Genomic DNA, 19296 nt, shown 5'->3' on the forward strand with positions numbered 1-19296 from the left:
ACGCATCCACACGCATCCACACGCATCCACACGCATCCACACGCATCCACACGCATCCACACGCATCCACACGCATCCACACGCATCCACACGCATCCACACGCATCCACACGCATCCACACGCATCCACACGCATCCACACGCATCCACACGCATCCACACGCATCCACACGCATCCACACGCACCACACGCACCCACACGCACCCACACGCACCCACACGCACCCACACGCACCCACACGCACCCACACGCACCCACACGCACCCACACGCACCCACACGCACCCACACGCACCCACACGCACCACACGCACCCACACGCACCCACACCACGCACCCACACGCACCCACACGCACCCACACGCACCCACACGCACTCACACGCACTCACACGCACTCACACGCACTCACACGCACTCACACGCACTCACACGCACTCACACGCACTCACACGCACTCACACGCACTCACACGCACTCACACGCACTCACACGCACTCACACGCACTCACACGCACTCACACGCACTCACACGCACTCACACGCACCACACGCACCCACACGCACCCACACGCACCCACACGCACCCACACGCACCCACACGCACCCACACGCACTCCACACGCATCCACACGCATCCACACGCATCCACACGCATCCACACGCATCCACACGCATCCACACGCATCCACACGCACCCACACGCACCCACACGCACCCACACGCACCCACACGCACCCACACGCACCCACACGCACCCACACGCACTCACACGCACTCACACGCACCCACACGCACCCACACGCACCCACACGCACCCACACGCACTCACACGCACTCACACGCACTCACACGCACTCACACGCACTCACACGCACTCACACGCACTCACACGCACTCACACGCACTCACACGCACTCACACGCACTCACACGCACTCACACGCACTCACACGCACTCACACGCACTCACACGCACTCACACGCACTCACACGCACTCACACGCACTCACACGCACTCACACGCACTCACACGCACCCACACGCACCCACACGCACCCACACGCACCCACACGCACCCACACGCACCCACACGCACCCACACGCACCCACACGCACCCACACGCACCCACACGCACCCACACGCACCCACACGCACCCACACGCACCCACACGCACCCACACGCACCCACACGCACCCACACGCACCCACACGCACCCACACGCACCCACACGCACCCACACGCACCCACACGCACCCACACGCATCCACACGCATCCACACGCACCCACACGCACCCACACGCACCCACACGCACCCACACGCACCCACACGCACCCACACGCACCCACACGCACCCACACGCACCCACACGCACTCACACGCACTCACACGCACTCACACGCACTCACACGCACTCACACGCACTCACACGCACTCACACGCACTCACACGCACTCACACGCACTCACACGCACTCACACGCACTCACACGCACTCACACGCACTCACACGCACTCACACGCACTCACACGCACTCACACGCACTCACACGCACCCACACGCACCCACACGCACCCACACGCACCCACACGCACCCACACGCACCCACACGCACCCACACGCACCCACACGCACCCACACGCACCCACACGCACCCACACGCACCCACACGCACCCACACGCACCCACACGCACCCACACGCACCCACACGCACCCACACGCACCCACACGCACCCACACGCATCCACACGCACCCACACGCACCCACACGCACCCACACGCACCCACACGCACCCACACGCACCCACACGCACCCACACGCACCCACACGCACTCACACGCACTCACACGCACTCACACGCACTCACACGCACTCACACGCACTCACACGCACTCACACGCACTCACACGCACTCACACGCACTCACACGCACTCACACGCACTCACACGCACTCACACGCACTCACACGCACTCACACGCACTCACACGCACTCACACGCACTCACACGCACTCACACGCACTCACACGCACACAATATTTGTCCCCTCCTAGAAGCTGCCACTATTTTGATTAACGTTTTTTTGGGCGGGGGAATGAAAAAATATTCAAACCCCCACCCACCCCACGGACATTTATTTAGATAAAAAAAACATATTTACTCTTTTCCTTTTTCTTCCAAAAGTCAAAAATGTAAATTGGATCTGGACTCTGCATTAACAAAGCCGATTTGATGGAGGGAGGGGTCCGTTCATTTTGGCAGCCCTCCCCTCTCATTGACAGCTGTAAAACATCCTGTATTTTTTTTTTCCGGATGCCTTGACACGGTAGGACCAGATCAAGAAAATGATCGCCATCGACACCAAGATGGAGGATTCCCCGTCCGTGGAAGACCCGAAAGGCATCCCGGACTTCTGGCTCACCATATTTCGCAATGCGGACATGCTGACCGACATGATCCAAGTAAGTTGTGGGCGCCGAAGTCGACCGGAAACCCAGCCCACGCCCGCCCTAACGGCGGCGCTTTGGCTTCCAGGAGCACGACGAGCCCATCCTCAAGCACCTCAAAGACGTCCAAGTCAAGTTTTCGGAGGCCGGCAAGCCCATGGTGAGTCGGGAGTTGAGAGCGTGCGCCGACGCCAGCCAGCCTCAACGGCGGGAGATTTGTCTTTTCACAGAGTTTCACGCTGGAGTTCTACTTTGAGCCCAACTGCTACTTCAACAACGCCGTCCTCACCAAAGTCTACAAGATGAAGTTCGAACCCGACACTTCGGAGCCCTTCTCCTTCGAAGGGCCGGAGATCGTGGACTGTGTCGGGTGAGGCCGTGGGGGGAGGACTCACGACTGAATGTACGGTCCTTCGGACTCGGGACTGACCCTCTTTGTTTGCCCCGCCCCCACCCACCGCAGCTGCATGATCGACTGGCACAAGGGCAAAGACGTGACCGTCAAGACCATCAAGAAGAAGCAGAAGCACAAAGGGCGCGGCACCGTTCGCACCGTCACCAAACAAGTTCCCAACCCTTCCTTTTTCAACTTTTTCAACCCCGTCAAAGGTGAGCCCGCCAATATACCGTACACAAAAAATCCTCATGGAAAATATCATATATACCGTATTTTCACGACTATTCGGCGCATCGTATTTTTAGCCGCTGTGTCGGTAACTAATGCTATTTCTGTATTTTAAACACACAAAGCATGCACTTTTTTTAGACGCATATATGTTATATATTATATATGGATGAACATCGAAACGCAATAGCGCTGGCTACCGGAAGTAGCTTATTTCCGGGTTCCGGTGCGCAGTGACTGCTAGGAAATATAGTTCTTGCACGCTACACCCACACGCTAAAAACACGTTTTTAAAAAGGCAACGGAAGCAAAACTGAGTTCGGTAGTACTTTATTTAGACATTTTACAACGTACTCACGTCATCATCACCCACAAATCCATCAAAGTTTTCATTTTCTGTGTCCGAATTAAACAATTGCCCAAATGAGTATCCAAAACGCCGGGTCCCGCGGTTGTAGTTCTTAAGCCTCCGGGAATGACGGCAAGCTCCGAGTAGTTCGCAGTCTACCTTTGAATGCTCCGTTGAAGCCAACATCTAGCGGCAGGATTTCTTTTGTAAATACAGCCGAAATGACGGCGAGTACCAAATTAGTGTGGTCGCCGTAATACTGAGTGTATTGAAGAACTCTATATCCCAGCAGTCACTGCGCAGTACTTTTTCTATGGGAAATAGTAGAGTCTGGGGCTGCTTGGCGTAGTTGTCCTATCGACGGATTTATTTTATTTTATCGTGATAACAATTTTAGTATTGGTCCATATATAAAGCGCACTGGATTATACGGCGCCCTGTCTATTTTGGAGAAAAATTTAGACTTTTATGTGCGCCTTATAGTCGTGAAAATATGGTACATAAAAAATTCTGGTAGGTTATTACAAAATAAATTGTACATTTTAGGCGGAACTTTAATGCATTGTATTTTATTTCGAATGGTGATAAACTTGCAAACATGTATGAGAAAGTCGCTCATCCGATAAAACGGCCGCGAGCAAGTGAGGGCTTTCGACCGCCAGAGGCCGCCACTACTCAAGCCGTTTCGACGGCGGGGCGCGTTCGCTGAGCCGAATTTCTCGGTGTTTTTGACCGCAACAGACGTCCGATGATCCCGTGAATGAGAATTTGTTTGGAAGTCTACTTAAGACCAAAGGGAGGTTGTCTTAAAATAGGGGTCGGGAACCTTTTTGACAGAGAGAGCCATAAATAAAAAACATATTTTCAAAAATCATCTTCCTGAGAGCCATACTCAAAGTGTAAAAGTCAAAATACATGAAAATATATGCGTTTTTAGTCATTTCACCACTTTTAAACTACATAAAGACTGAATTCTTTTGATAATGTTGCTAATCAATGAGTATCAATGACGATATGCGTGGAGAAGAGTCTAATTTAAAAATAAATGATTAAACAGGCACTAGAGGTCGTGTCTAAGACACAGCGCCGATGTAACGCTCCTATCGGTGTGTTTGGGACTCGGCTGTTTCCATTATTTTAGCTCACGGGTTAGCGGAGAGCCTCATGCACTCATCTAAAGAGCCGCATGTGGCTCCCGAGCCATAGGTTCCCTACCCCTGTCTTAAAAGAATGATTGTATCAATAGGCCATTCAATGCCGGGGAGAAAATGACCTCATTTTGCCACTTAAATCGAGACGGCACTTTGTTTTTTTTCTCTGCAGCTTCACCAGACGGCGACGAACCGGTGAGTGTTGGCGTCCCGCCCAAAACGACCGCCGTCCGTCGTCCCCCGTCCCCGTGATCCGTCCCCATCTCGCCCCCTCGTCCAGGACGACGACTCGGAGCTGACGTTCGACTTCGAGATCGGGCATTTCTTCCGCGAGAGAATCATCCCGCGAGCCGTCCTCTATTTCACCGGGGAGGCCATGGAAGACGACGAGAGCGTAAAGCCGGCGCCCGCCTGCCGTCCGTCTGACGATCGCCCGCCGCCGCCGCCGCCGCTCACCTCTTTTTTTCTTTTTCTTTCAGTTTGATGAGGAACTGGAAGAGGGCGACGAGGTTTGTAAATTATTACCGTATTTTCACGACTATTCGGCGCATCACATTTAAAGGCGCAGTGTCAGTAACGAGTGCTATTTCTGTATTTTAGACACAAAGCACGCACCGTTTCATTACACACATTATATATTATATATGGATGAACATCGAAACGCAATAGCGCTGGCTAGCGGAAGTAGCCTATTTCCGGGTTCCGGTGCGCAGTGACTGCTGGGAAATATAGTTCTTGCACGCTACACCCACACGCTAAAAACACGTTTTTAAAAAGGCAACGGAAGCAAAACGGAGTTTGGTTGTACTTTATTTAGACATTTTACAACTTACTCACGTCATCATCATCACCCACAAATCCATCAAAGTCCTCATTTTCTGTGTCCCAATTAAACACTTGCCCAAATGAGTCTTCCAAAACGCCCGCGGTTGTAATTCTTAAGCCTCCGGGAATGACGGCAAGCTCCGAGTTATTATATATAATGTATATATACTATAGTCTAGTTTTGAATGCTCTGTTGACGCCAACATTTAGCAGCAGGATTTCTTTTGTAAATATAGCCGAAATGACGGCCAGCACCAAATTAGTGTGCTCGCCATCATACTAACTGTATTGAAGAACTGGGTGTATTAAGAACTCTATATCCCAGCAGTCACTGCGCAGTGTTTTATCTACGGGAAAATAGTAGAGTCGGGGGCTGCTTGCCGTAGTTGTCCTATCGACCGATTTATTTGATTTTATCGTGATAACAATTTTAGTTTTGGTCCATATATAAAGCACACTGGATTATAAGGCGCCCTGTCTATTTTGGAGAAAATTTTAGACTTTTATGTGCGCCTTATAGTCATGAAAATGTTTCACCGGGCCAATCCACACCGCCCGCCGTCTGACCCCCGTTCCCTCGCCGCCAGGAGCAAGACGACGACGACGAAGAAGAAGAAGACGACGACGACGATGATGACGACGGAGATTTTCAGCCCAGGGTACGTACGTACGCGCGCCGCGAACGGCGACGGGCGTCCGCTCGTTTAGACCGGGAGGGATGAAAGGCGGAGCCCACCAGTCCATTAGAAAAACTTAACTTAACTTAACGTGGCCAATTAACCGACTGGGAGGGATTCTGGCCTAGAAAATGACTGTCATTGGTCAAAAGTCAATCATTTAGTAGAATGGCATTTTCAAATATTTCTAAAGAAAATATTCCCTTTTTTCATTTAGTTTTTAAAATTTGATGACTTGGATTGGATTGGATTGGATAACTTTATTCATCCCGTATTCTGGAAATTTCGTTGTTCCAGTGGCAAGAGGGTGAGGATGCATGAATAGGAAAGGCATTTTAGACATAAATAGATAGGTCATAAGTAGGTCAAGAAATAAATACATGAATAAATATATAATTAAATAAGCGTGTTGCTTAGCACATATATACATATGTTACACCCTGCATTTGATCTTGAGACACAGGGGGAAATAATCAGAACAGCGAGATGTTGTTGTTACTTCAATCCAACTTTTACTGTAATGATCAATTAACACAAAAACCCATAACATACAATTACACCCATATATATACATTATCAACACGTTAGAACCCAAAACATAATGTACAATTACACCCATACATATAAACATATATATATTCAACACTCTAGAACCCAAAACACAATGCACACACACACTCGTTCAACACACGGTCACAACCTGTTACATCTTTTCCCATTACAACTTCTAGTAGTCCCACTATTATTCAACAGGGCAAACAATGCAATATCAACAATATAACATCCTTTTCATGACCGTCATAGACACTGTCAACGATAATGGTGGCCGAAGGTAGCGCGCTAAATGCTATTCCATGTGCGTGACCGAGACTCTCACATTCACGCCCGTAATTCAAACGTAAATAAACATTAATAACCATTATCTCTTTTCTCACACGCTAAACAGTGTATATTACAAACCCCAAACTCAAACAGCCTTTACAACAAACAGCATACCTTGAGACACAGGGGGAAATAATCAGAACAGCGAGATGTTGTTGTTACTTCAATCCAACTTTTACTGTAATGATTCAGCACACCTCCCGTGCCTCAAGCTACTTGCTAAGACATAAATAATCGAATACCGATCTACTTTAACATGCCCCACACTTGCCATGTGGATCCAAGGATCACCAATCGAACACCGATACACACATTCAATCCAAACTCGTCATAGCTTCTTTACATGCAATCGTTAATAAATCAAACACTCTAGCATGTCACACTAATAAATCAAACACTCTAGTATGTCACACTAATAGATCAAACACTCTAGTATGTCACACTCTCCCCCACAAAAACAAATGTCGTCCCGACATCAGTATATTCCAAATATCTTCCCCTTGTTGGTTGTTATGCTGAACAGTCTAGCGAATTTGTCATTTCACATCCTCTTCTGTAAACTGATACTCATGAAAACTCCAGGCGGCAAGGGCCACAGTTCAAATATAATCCACAACTCGTACGGTCCACGTTCACTGGATGGAAACTGTAATCACAGTCGTAACAGTCCATGTTCGCATAATACATGCCACGTTTGTAGGCTCAAGCCTGTTGGAGTCCATACATAAAGGGTGGTTGAATGTAATATGGCTGCAGGTGTACTAACCAAGGAACCACTCCTGGTGCAGGGTAAGCAGGTAGCAGCTGATGTGGTGACTGGGTACTATAACAGGAGGGGACACCAAGCTGATCATAGGTTGTTCGTCGTGGTGGATGTCTCTCCCTTCTTGGCCGTTCATAAGTCAACGCCTCAGGTTCATTCACAGTGGTTGGCGGAGAGGTCTCTGATAAATGATCATCACGAGGATCTTCAACAGCCAGATTTGTTCCCTCACCAGGCAGGTCCTCCAGCTGATAGTAATCTTCTTGTTGTACTGGTCCGGAAGCAGGGCCCTTCACTTCGAGTCTCTGATTCGCTGGCAGTGGCCTGTGCTTAGACTCCATCCCTTGGGCATCTCTCTCATTTAGCACCTGGAGGGGCTCATAGTGAAAGTCATCTTCGTAACCACTGTCTTGGTCTGTCTCTTGAAGATGAGATACCGGCTGCTGTTTATTTCTCTCCATACTCTTGTCAATTTTTCCTCCTTCTGGTGTCAGGTTTTTTTTATCAGGATGCGCTCTCCTGGTTGTAGCACGGAGCTCCTCACTTTGGTGTCATAGTGCTTTTTACCTCGTTCTGCAGCTTTTCGTACACTCACGGTGGCAATGGTGTACGCCTCCTCCATCCATCCCTTGTCTCCCTTTCTCCACTTTGGCCTTGTATAACTCCAGCTTGTCAGCTTTGATTGCGCGTTCTCTCAGCGCATCCAGTTCATCGCGATAGGCGCGGGCTGCACGGGCGTCTACGAGCAGCTTCAAATTCTCCTGCTGGAGCCTCTTTATTTCTTCCTCCATGTTTTCCTGCTGGTGTCTGTTGTCCAGCAGTTGTTCATTCCTCTCTTCTAGCTCTTGTCTAAGTCGTCTGATCTTTGCCTTTGAATCGGCAGCTTCCACCATCAGGTGTTGCTGAGTTCCCACCTGCTGCTGTTGCATGCTGGGAGGATTGACGATGGCCAGTGGACTGGGTGTGCCACAAAGCACACGAACCACACCTTCCCTTTCCTGAGTTAGCTCTGCTATAGTCTCTTCTTTTAGTGGTCTGCCTCCTCGGATTTTACATCCAGCTTGGAAATGTTCTCCACTCCCACACCGATAACAATGTGTGCACTTCACATCTCGCCCTCCCTGCTGACAAGCAAAACACCTTCTTGGGACATAAGCAGGGCGGCTAGTGTTCCAGGGGGGTGCTGGGGGCTTGCTGTAGTAATTTTGTTTTGCAAAAGGTGGCTGGGGCTCCCTAACTGGTCTTCTAACTGAAGGTGGGAGGTAGGACTGAGGCTGAAACATAGCCTGCTGTAGTGTCTTTCTGATCTGAGCTATCTCTGCACTGAGATCTTTAAGAGAAGCAACACTTGCCTTAAGTTCAGTCAACTCCGCTCGTACCTCACGGGACACTTTTGGTTTTTCTTCTCCAGGGCAATTGGTAGGTCGTAGTTCTTCTAAGTGCACCTTACTAATATGTGTCGCTGCCTGTGGGGTACTAAACTTCTTTTTATTTCTCCTTTCTGTTTCATTAGCACAGGCTACATTTAACCGCTCTAGCAAAAGCTCATCTGAAGTCTTACAGTTCAGCAAGAGAGGCTGCATATCTACTCTAACACTGTCACTCTGGAGACCAGTGAGTATCGTGTGCAAGCACATACGCTGGACTAAACTTGGGTTGTACTGGATTCCTGATTCTGATTCTCGAGATGCAACCAGTACCTTCTGCCTAAGAACTAAGACTCGCATTAAGAAACTTTGAGGAGTCTCTTTGATATGCTGCACTTCTGAAGCTAACTGCACATAGAGGTCGGTAGCACTCCTTTCCTGAAAATGAGCGCGTAGGATGCGTTTGAGTGTGGGAAGAGTGAGGTTAGGTTTCTCTTCCAAATAATTACGTAGCTGCAAACTGGGGGAGATAGCTCTGATAACTGCATCAATAATTTCCACATCTCGGTAACCCCTATTCAGTCCATTTTCAATTTGATGAACAAGGCTGGAGAATGTCAGCTTGTCCCTCTGGCCTGGTTCACCTATTTGGCCGGCAATTTTGAAGTCCTTGCGCCAGTATGAGCTTGGCTGGGGCTGGGGAGACACACCCCCTTGAGGGTCCGCAGCATTTGGTAGCTGGGGCAAAGTTATTGGAGTCTCTTCCAATCTTGATCCTTGCTTTTCGTTTTCATCTATTTTGACTTCATATCTGATATTTTATCTTTCAGTTTCAACAATTCAGACATGCCTTCATCCTGCAGTTCCTCTAGTTCTTCTCTTTCTAGGTACTTTACAATGTGAGCCACTAATGATAGACGCGATTTCCGTTTAACACTTCTTAATATGTTAAGAAAATCACATATTTCCAGTAGGTTATTTTCCGTCAGGTTGTTCAATGTTCCTACCACCTCTTCGAGTAACTGTTCCATTTTGTTGACGATCTAGGAGCTCTGTTGACTGTACAGGAGTGAACTCTGAACTGGCACGTCTTTACTGTCCATCTGATGATCTCGTAGGCCTCAGATGACAAGTACTCAACCGCCAACTTCCAGTTCTTCTTAAACAGCAACACCTCCTCTCACTGCCATCTGCCTGGTTTGTAGTGTTTGGGGGGATTTAGCTGGCTCAGAATTCAGTGAGCAGGTCTTGGACACTGGACATCTGAACAGCAATCCCAGCGGTGCCTCCAAAATGTTACACCCTGCATTCGATCTTGAGACACAGGGGGAAATAATCAGAACAGCGAAATGTTGTTGTTACTTCAATCCAAACTTTTACTGTAATCAATTAACACAAAAACCCATAACATACAATTACACCCATATATATACATTATCAACACGTTAGAACCCAAAACACAATGCACACACACACACTCGTTCAACACACGGTCATAACTTGTCATATCTTTTCCCATTACAACTTCCAGTAGTCCTACTATTATTCAACAGGGCAAACAATGCAATATCAACAATATAACATCCTTTCTATGACCGTTATAGACACTGTCAACGATAATGGTGGCCGAAGGTAGCGTGCTAAATGCTATTCCATGTGCGTGCCCCGAGACTCTCACATTCACGCCCGTAATTCAAAAGTAAATAAACATTAATAACCATTATCTCACACGCTAAACAGTGTATATTACAAACCCCAAACTCAAACAGCCTTTACAACAAACAGCATACCTTGACACACAGGGGGAAATAATCAGAACAGCGAGATGTTGTTGTTAGTTCAATCCAACTTTTACTGTAATGATTCAGCACACCTCCCGTGCATCAAGCTATTTGCTAAGACATCAATAATCGAATACCTATCTTCTTTAACATGCCCCACACTTGCCATGTGGATCCAAGGATCAACAATCGAACACCGATACACACATTCAATCCAAACTCGTCATAGCTTCTTTACATGCAATCGTTAATAAATCAAACACTCTAGCATGTCACACTAATAAATCAAACACTCTAGTATGTCACACTAATAGATCAAACACTCTAGTATGTCACACTAGCTCTGTCCACCAGAAAAATTTCAGATTTAGCGATATATAAACTAATTATTAGTATTAGTGCGATTTTAGCTAGCAACTGTAAGTGACTATTATTGATGTTAGCCAGGCTAATTCTTAGAGATTTCATAAAGAAGAAAAAAAAAACCAAATACTATAAAAACAAAAAAGACAACACAATCATACCACAAAAGACTAGCAGACAATCATCCAATATTACAAAAAAATGCTACAGATTTACTACAAAAATGCTAATTCAGTCACGCTAACGCTGCTCACATTTTCAGACCTAATTCAGCTATCGACAACTAATACCACAGCATGTTGTAGTGCTATTAGCCTTAGCACGAGCTACGCTACCCACTGACCCAAGTGAGCGCTAGGTGTTTTTTAAATTTTTGTATTTTATTTTCTTATTTTTTATTATTATTATTATTATTATTATTATTATTATTATTATGTTTATTTTTTTATTTTTATTTTTTATATATATTTTTATTTATTTTAATTTTATTATTTTATTTTTATTTTTTTATTTATTTTTCTGTATCTGCATTCCCCCTTCTTGCTACTGTCACAATGAAATTTCCCGAATACGGGATGAATAAAGTGACCCAATCCAATCCAATCCAATTAGCTACAGTGCTAGCCCTGCTATTTAGTTATCATCTAGTGCAGGGGAAAGAGACTTGGTCCTCGATAGCAGATAGGACGAAAGTTCTGACAGCAGTCCCCACGGCTCCAAGCAAAGTTCTGAGCGGGCTCCAAGCCGATGGTCCCACAGCGGCCCCCCTCGGGGCCCTCGGGCTCCGTCTCCAGCCAGTTAGCCGCGGCGACCGTCGCCCCGTTGAGCCAATACCAGTCGCCGGTCAGAGAACTGCGACGTAGACCGATCCAGGCCCGCTTGGGGACGCCGTTCCCGGTAAGTTCCCGCCGGAGTTTGGCCAGCACGTGGTCCCGGAGTCGGGGGGAGGACAAGCTGACCAGGTGGAGATTCAGGTCACGGCAGTACTTGATGGATTCCCGCCAGCCCAGGGCTTCGGCGCCGATTTCCAGAACTTCCGCTGATAGGACGCAGCCTCTGTCGTCTGGCGAGGAGAAGATTGCGGTCGCGTCAGGTTAAATAGTCGTCTTGGTGGTTGTAGCGCTACGGCGCCAAAATGACGTCGGAAATAACGTGCGTGCTACTTTTTAAGATCCAGTTTCCAATCACGGTCGCCCTACCCAAGATGGCCGAAAGCTAGAAGATACAAATCCAATTTCCTGATTGGTTAGCGCACAGGTGTCAAAGTGGCGGCCCGGGGGCCAAATCTGGCCCGCCGCATCATTTTGTGCGGCCCGGAAAAGTCAATCATGAGTGCCGACTTTCTGTTTTAGGATCAAATTAAAATGAAGAGTATAGATGTATATTCAATTTCCTGATTTTTTTCCCCTTTTAAATCAATAATTGTCATTTTTTAATCCATTTTTCTGTGTTTTTAGTTCAAAAATCCTTTTGTAAAATCTAAAAATATATTTTAAAAAGCTCAAATAAACATTGTTTTAGATCTATAAAAAAACGGAATATTCAGGGCTTTTAATCCAGTTCTTTTAATCAATTTATTAAAAAAAAAATCTAAATAATATATCTAAAATGGTCTGGCCCATGTGAAATCAAGTTGACGTTAAAGCGGCCCGCCAACCAACCCGCGTCTGACACCCCTGGATTAGCGTGTCGGCCTCACCGTTCTGGGGTCAAGCGAGGGTTTGATCCCAAGTGGGTAGGTTTTCTCCGGGTAATGCGGTTTCCTCCGACATTCCCCCAAAAACATGCATGCTAAGCTAGCCGGTTGAACGCTCTAAATTGCCTAACTGAAGCTATGTTTGGTTTTTCTTTGTCTTTTTGGGCCTTGCGATTGTCAGGTGACCAATTCAGGCTGTCCACCAACTAGTCAGCTGGGATAGGCTCCAGCACCCCCGAGATCCTTGTGAGGATAGGCCAGGGGTGAGGCCAAGCCGTCCTCAAAGGTTTTTGTCTAGCGGACGGTTTGGTCAACGGGGGTTGGGCTGAAACGAGAAGCACCTGACGGCAATCCGCTGATTGCACTGGTAGGAAACTAGTTTTGTGGAAAGGATTCCTCTTTGGAGCTTGGAACCAAAGCACCCCCGCGCCCACAGTGGACCGGTTTTCCCAAATCTGAGATAGGCGGTTCAGAAAATGAATGATAAAAACCGTATTGACGCCCGTATTGACTAGTTTTCTCAAACGTAGCAGGTAGGAGCAGGTTTCATTAGCTCATCCTTCGCGACCGACCCACCTTCTCACCTGAGATTTGACTGGCGGCCGGCGCCGGATTCCCAAAACGGGCGCCGTCCTTCTCCCCCACATAGTAAACTGCCATTTTGCCAGAAGTGTGCCACACGGCCTTGACGTCCAGGCTCAGATTCACCACCGTGGACACGTAGTCCGTCCCCGGTAGGTCTTGCCAAGCCGGGTCCTCAGGTGGGCCGTCCCCGACGCGGACCCCTTCCGCTCGGTCCCCGCGGACCAGGATCAGGGCCAGGTTCCTAACGTCCGCTAAGCCGTTGACGACGAAACAGGAAGCCAATTCCGTTTGAGGGATGAGCGGCAGGAGCAAGCCGGGCCAGTGGACGAGGACCGTACCGAGGACCCCCGACAGAGGCCGGCCGGGGTACGCGGACTCCGTCGAGGAAGGGTGCTCCTGGGACCAGATCACGGCGGTCTGTGCCTCTGAGTCTGGGAACGCCGGGGGTGGAACCAAGAAGACCATCTCCTCCCGGGATTTAGGATTCAGCGTCCCGAAGAGGACGGAACAAGTGCAGCTTTGCGTGGCGGCGCACGGGTGCCCGAAGAGAACCGCCACCGGGTGGCGCGCCTTCAGAACCCTCCAGATCTTGCCAGGGTGCAACCAGAACTGAGCGGCGTGATGAGGCTCCACCTCCACTTCCCGGTTCACGCCGCCTTCCCCTTCCAAGGTCACCGCGTTGACCGTCCCCGCGTTGACCACGACCAGCCTGAAGGGGGAGCGCTCCGTCACGGTGGCGCTGACCGTCTTGACCGGTTCGCTGGTCCCCGGAATCCTGGGAACCGGAGGGACCAGGTACTCCGTCCCCAGGGCGTCCAGGGGAAGAACACGAGCAGTCTGCACGCTGCCCGTCTTGATGCTGACGGAGTGGACCGTGATCTCTTTGGTGCTGTTGACCCGGACCACTTTGTCGGAAAACTCCTCCCGGCCCAGCTCGGCGGCGCGGAAGACGAACCGACGTGTCTGAGGCGCGCTCAGAATCTCCCGGCGGATATCTTCCCGGAAAACCAGCGTGACTTCCGTGTCTGGACGTAAAGCCGTGACGTGGACCTGGTTCTCGGGACCCTGAGGGTAGAAGTAGGCCAGGTTCTCGGGAAAAACCACCAGGAACTGGGTACCGGACACCGTCTGGGCATCGGCGCGTCCTGGTAACACAAAACGTCAGGTAACGTTACGCAGTTTTTCTTCACATTTTTTTTAACAGGACTCACTTAGATTTGCTGCCATCTTCAGGACAAGAAGCAGTACTGCAGGATAGAGGGGGGTCTTGGGATGCATGCTGAAGAGCCCCAAAAAAGCCCTTTGAGTTTGTCTACGGGTCGCAAATAAAAGGGGCGTGACTCTAGTGTAGGTGAAATTGGCCCCGCCCAAACGTTAACCACGCCCCCACGGAATTTTCTATGAATTGAATGAATTGATCGCTTTTAAATTGTAATAAATCTCAACAAATAGAAAAGCGCATCAATCATTCTAAATAGGCGACATTTTAATAGAAAAGCTAACAAATCGATAAAATTAATTGTCATAAAATGATACATTAAAAAAGTAAAAGATAAAAGCAAATAAACAAACAATCCAGATCCAATCCTATTTTGAATAGTAATAAATAAAAACAAAACAGGAAAAAAACAGTCATAACAAATTCTACAGAGAATAACTTTAGCAAAAAATCAAAGTTAAAAAATAGAAAAATTGTAATAAAATGAAAACAGAAAAACAATACAGTTATATATATTTGTTTTGCAAATAAGCCTACTTTTTGAATTTTAAAGGGCAAAAAGTTGCGGTTTTACCTCGTCTTTGGGAGCTTGTCGTCCAATCTGCAGTTTTGCCGTCTGTCGTTTGTCGTTTGTCAGTCAAAGCAGGTTATTTGCATGTCCTTGATGTGACTTTTCCAATCCAACATCAACATTAACCCCTTCCGTGCCAATTCTAGGCGGAGACTTTAAAATTTGGATGTCAAATATTGCCATTTCTTATTCCATTCTAATTGAGTCTGTCATGTGATCGGACCTAAAATAAACAGGAAGTGGACCAAATAATAATAATAATAATAATAATCGGACATAGGCCATGTCGTCATTACCACAACACAAAAAGCCTACTTGTCATCACACGCAGAAACTGCGTGTGACGAAATTGATGGTGCTTCTCCATAAGCTACGTTTAATCGGCAAAAGACCTAAATAAGTGTAAGTTACGGACTTGTAATTTGTCATTCCGCTGTTGTGGATACAGGTCCCCAAAATCAACGAGCAACTCAAAATCATCGCAAAGTGACTAAAGTCAAGAGGATACGACCCAAAAACAATAGCGAGTAACCCAAAATTTGCCACCAAATCCACTGCAAATGACCCAAAATGGACAGGAAGTGTCCTAAAATAAATAGGAAGTGCCCCAAATGTCCCAGAATTTGACAGCAAGTGTCCTCAAACAAAGTGGGAATGTCCCAAATTGCCTATAAATCAACAGCAAGTGTCCTAAAATAAACAGGAAGTGGCCCAAATGGCCTAGAAATCAACAGCCAGCGACCCAAAATCAACAAGCAACTGATCCCAAATGTACAGAAAGTGTCCTGAAAATGACTCAAAATCAACAGGAGATCCAAAACTAAAAGTAAACAACCCCCAAATCAACAAATCCGTAAACAGGAAGTCAGCCCCAATCAGAAATGGCATTTATTTTCTGGCTTAAAACCCATCAACATAAACGTACACAGTTCACATGGAGGTCACGTAGGCCGGGGTCAGAGTGGAGGTCACGTGGCGGGCGCCGCGTTCCGATCACGGAGCGCAAAAGGTCACGGGGTCACTTTGCGCGCGTGACAATGGCGCCCGTGGACTGAAATAATCGGCCTTTTGATGGCGGGCGGGAAAGCATAAATCTGAAGGTGCTCACCGTAGATAAGCACTTCAAACGGCCAAAATGCATCGCTCACTTCGGAGGGGGCGGGGCCATCTATTGTGTGGATTTCGGCCATTTTGGCTGTCGTCAACAAAGACGTCCAATTTGTCTTGGCTGAGAACTTTTGGCTTCCAATCCTGTTTTTATTTTGAAATATCCTTTTATATTCCGTTCTACTTCACTTGGGTTTTGGGGGTGCTGGAGTCTATCCCAGTGAACTATGGGTGGATGCCATGAATAGCTAGCCAACCAATTACAGATCATTTTTTGTCGTTTCTTATTTATTATTAAATATTGTTTTAAATGAAAGAGTAATAATAGTTTGTTTTTTAGTTTTTATTTAGTGTTTTTTATTTAATATTATATTATTATTATTATTAACTACTTTGAATTTAATATGGCATTTATTTCCATCCTTATTTTTGTTCTTTTAGGGTATCTAGAGTGCTTTTATTTTAATTTTAATTTTACTTTTTGATTTCTAGTCTTTTCCGTCACGTTTCCTGTCAACGAGCCCCTTTCGTCGCTCTCTCTGCTGTGAGTGACGTAGACGCACGTCACTCAAGGAAGAGGCGTGTCTTGCGCTGGCGTCGATATTGCGGCCGTGACGTTTACGGGACAGCGGAAAAGAGAAACACCGCACGGGACCACTTTGTCAGCTTTCGACTCGGAGTTAGAAAATGAACCAAGACCCGAACGAGCACATGAGGCCACTGCTCACATCCGTAAGTCGTTGTTTGACCTCCCTTTTCCCTTTTCTTGCTAGCCCCGAACCCCGCCGAAGGCTAGCTCCTCTCATCCCGTCCAAGATGCGCGAAAGGTGGCTAAACTTGTCTGCCGGTGTCCTTCGTTAAACTTAAACCCGTCATATAATTTTCGTCTCTGCGTGAATAATGTCTGGAAAGAAACGCCAAACCGCAAATGGTCAACTTTAAACAACCCAAAAAAGAAAAGGTCTGAAGCAACTGTGTTCTACGTGTTGCTCGTTCCGGCAAGTGAACGCATCTCGCGCGAAAAAGCCTCCCGTTGAAAATTCCCATAAATGAAGTTGCGTTTTCTTAAACTTTGATAAAACACCGTCGGTTTAAGTCTTTTTCGTACTCCGAGGGCGCAGACGACTTGGGTAAACTATCGCCTTACATTTGTCTCGCATGGCATTTTTCTTACGGCATTGTATCGTCGACAAAACGTCATTTTATCACTTCGTTGTTACTTCTACTTTACCACCTAAAAAAGCGAGTTTTGTAATGGCGTTTGTTGTGGAACAAAACTGACTCGTTCCGTACTGAAGCAAAACTACGCATTTCTTTGTATGAAAACCAATAGAACAAAACAATACAGGCTTTTATGTGCTATTTATTCAAACTTAAGAGCCTCAGGTTGAGTTAGGGTTGTTCCTTCTCATTTGAAACATTGCTTCTCTTAATTGTTTGACTTCCTGCCATTCAGCTAACAACAAAAAAACAAAAAACTGCCACCAATAAGCTCTCAATCAAGTCCAAATCCTACGAACGCCGCCGAGCGTTCCCGTCATGACCCCAATGACCTCTGACTTTTATTTTGAAGGAGGAAGAAGCCGTGGTGGACCGAGGGAACACCAGCTCCACGCTGAACACCAATTTCGAGGCGGAGGAGCTGGAAAGTGAGTGAACGAGCGTCCCACCCGTCGACGGTCGGCCTTTTGACGGCGCCCGCGTCCGCGCAGGTCACCGGGCGCTCTACGTGGGCATACACGTGCCTCTGGGCCGGCGCCGGCGCCACCGCCATCGAGGACACAAACATCAGCGGGTCCGCCGGGATCCGACGGTGCAATTGGACGATGCCTTCGAGTCGCCGTCTTACGGTACATTTGCCGCCCGTCCGCAAGGAAAGCAAAAATAATTAGAGCTCAACATTTTGGGCCTCCGTCTTCCTTCAGTCAATTCTCGTCCGATTAGATTGAGGGAGGATTATTGACAAAACAAAAAAAAAGTCTTTAATAGAAACATAAATAATATCCTAAATTGAAAAGCTGAGTCAAGTCCAGCATCAATCTGTTCCGGATTTGTAATCGTGAGGTCGTATGCCGGGTCATGAAAATTATTGTTCTAGTCCAAGGGTGTCAGACTCGGGTTGTTGTTTTTTTATAAATGGATTAAAAGAACTGGATTAAAAGCCCTGAATATTCATTTTTTTATAGATCTAAAACAATGTTTATTTGAGCTTTTTTATATATATATTTTTAGATTTTAAGAAATGATTTTTGAACTAAAAACAGAAAAAATGGATAAAAAATGACAATTATTGATTTTAAAAAGGAGGAAATCAGGAAATTTAATATACATCTATACTCTTCATTTGAATCTGATCTTTAAACAGAAAGTTGGCACTCATGATTTACTTTCTCGGGCCGCACAAAATGATGCGACGGGCCAGATTTGGCCCCCGGGCCACCACTTTGACACACGTGTTCTAGTCGTGGAATTAAAGTTTGAATTGAGCACGTCAAATTCTGAACTGAGTGTCTTAGTGATACCGACCAATAGGAGACCAGCCTCTTAGTGACTCCTCGATGACAACCAATAGCAGACTAGCATCTTCGAGATGCCTTGACGCCAAAAATAGCATCAGCATCTTAGTGACGCTGTGGCGACGACCAATAGCGGAACAGCATCTTAATGACGCCTTAACGACCGAATAGGGGACCAGCATCTTGGTCACGCCTTGACGCTGACCAATAGCACATCAGCATCTTAGTAACGCCGACCAATAACACATCAGAATCTTAGTGACGCTGTGATGCCGACAAATAGCGTACCAGCATCTTAATGACGCCATAGCGACCAATAGCAAACCAGTATCTTTGTGATGCCTTGACACCGACCAATAGCGGACCAA

General features: G+C 47.2%; 2 protein-coding genes across 6 annotated transcripts in view; both read left to right on the forward strand.

Moving 5' to 3' along the window:
- LOC144073446 (uncharacterized) overlaps positions 1 to 17053 on the forward strand; it is a 21410-nt gene extending 4357 nt beyond the window's left edge. For 2 of the 5 annotated variants that reach the window (XM_077599267.1, XM_077599270.1), the window contains exons 4-12: positions 2335 to 2466; positions 2540 to 2611; positions 2682 to 2821; positions 2915 to 3060; positions 4749 to 4771; positions 4857 to 4970; positions 5056 to 5085; positions 5989 to 6060; positions 11888 to 12633. In XM_077599267.1, the coding sequence (XP_077455393.1) occupies positions 2335 to 2466; positions 2540 to 2611; positions 2682 to 2821; positions 2915 to 3060; positions 4749 to 4771; positions 4857 to 4970; positions 5056 to 5085; positions 5989 to 6060; positions 11888 to 12097 (939 nt within the window). In that variant the 3' untranslated portion in view covers positions 12098 to 12633. Of the gene's footprint in view, positions 1 to 2334; positions 2467 to 2539; positions 2612 to 2681; positions 2822 to 2914; positions 3061 to 4748; positions 4772 to 4856; positions 4971 to 5055; positions 5086 to 5988; positions 6061 to 11882; positions 12634 to 16904 lie in introns of those variants that run through there. The other 3 variants (XM_077599268.1, XM_077599269.1, XM_077599271.1) reach the window with 3 other exon arrangements.
- Positions 16998 to 19296, forward strand: part of LOC144073445 (sodium bicarbonate cotransporter 3-like) — a 13709-nt gene continuing 11410 nt past the window's right edge. The window contains exons 1-3 of the mRNA XM_077599266.1: positions 16998 to 17144; positions 17986 to 18061; positions 18125 to 18262. Coding sequence (XP_077455392.1) covers positions 17100 to 17144; positions 17986 to 18061; positions 18125 to 18262 — 259 coding nt within the window. The 5' untranslated portion in view covers positions 16998 to 17099. The remainder of the gene's footprint in view (positions 17145 to 17985; positions 18062 to 18124; positions 18263 to 19296) is intronic.

This window comes from Stigmatopora argus, chromosome 4 (genome assembly GCF_051989625.1).
Source record: "Stigmatopora argus isolate UIUO_Sarg chromosome 4, RoL_Sarg_1.0, whole genome shotgun sequence".
NCBI lineage: Eukaryota > Metazoa > Chordata > Actinopteri > Syngnathiformes > Syngnathidae > Stigmatopora > Stigmatopora argus.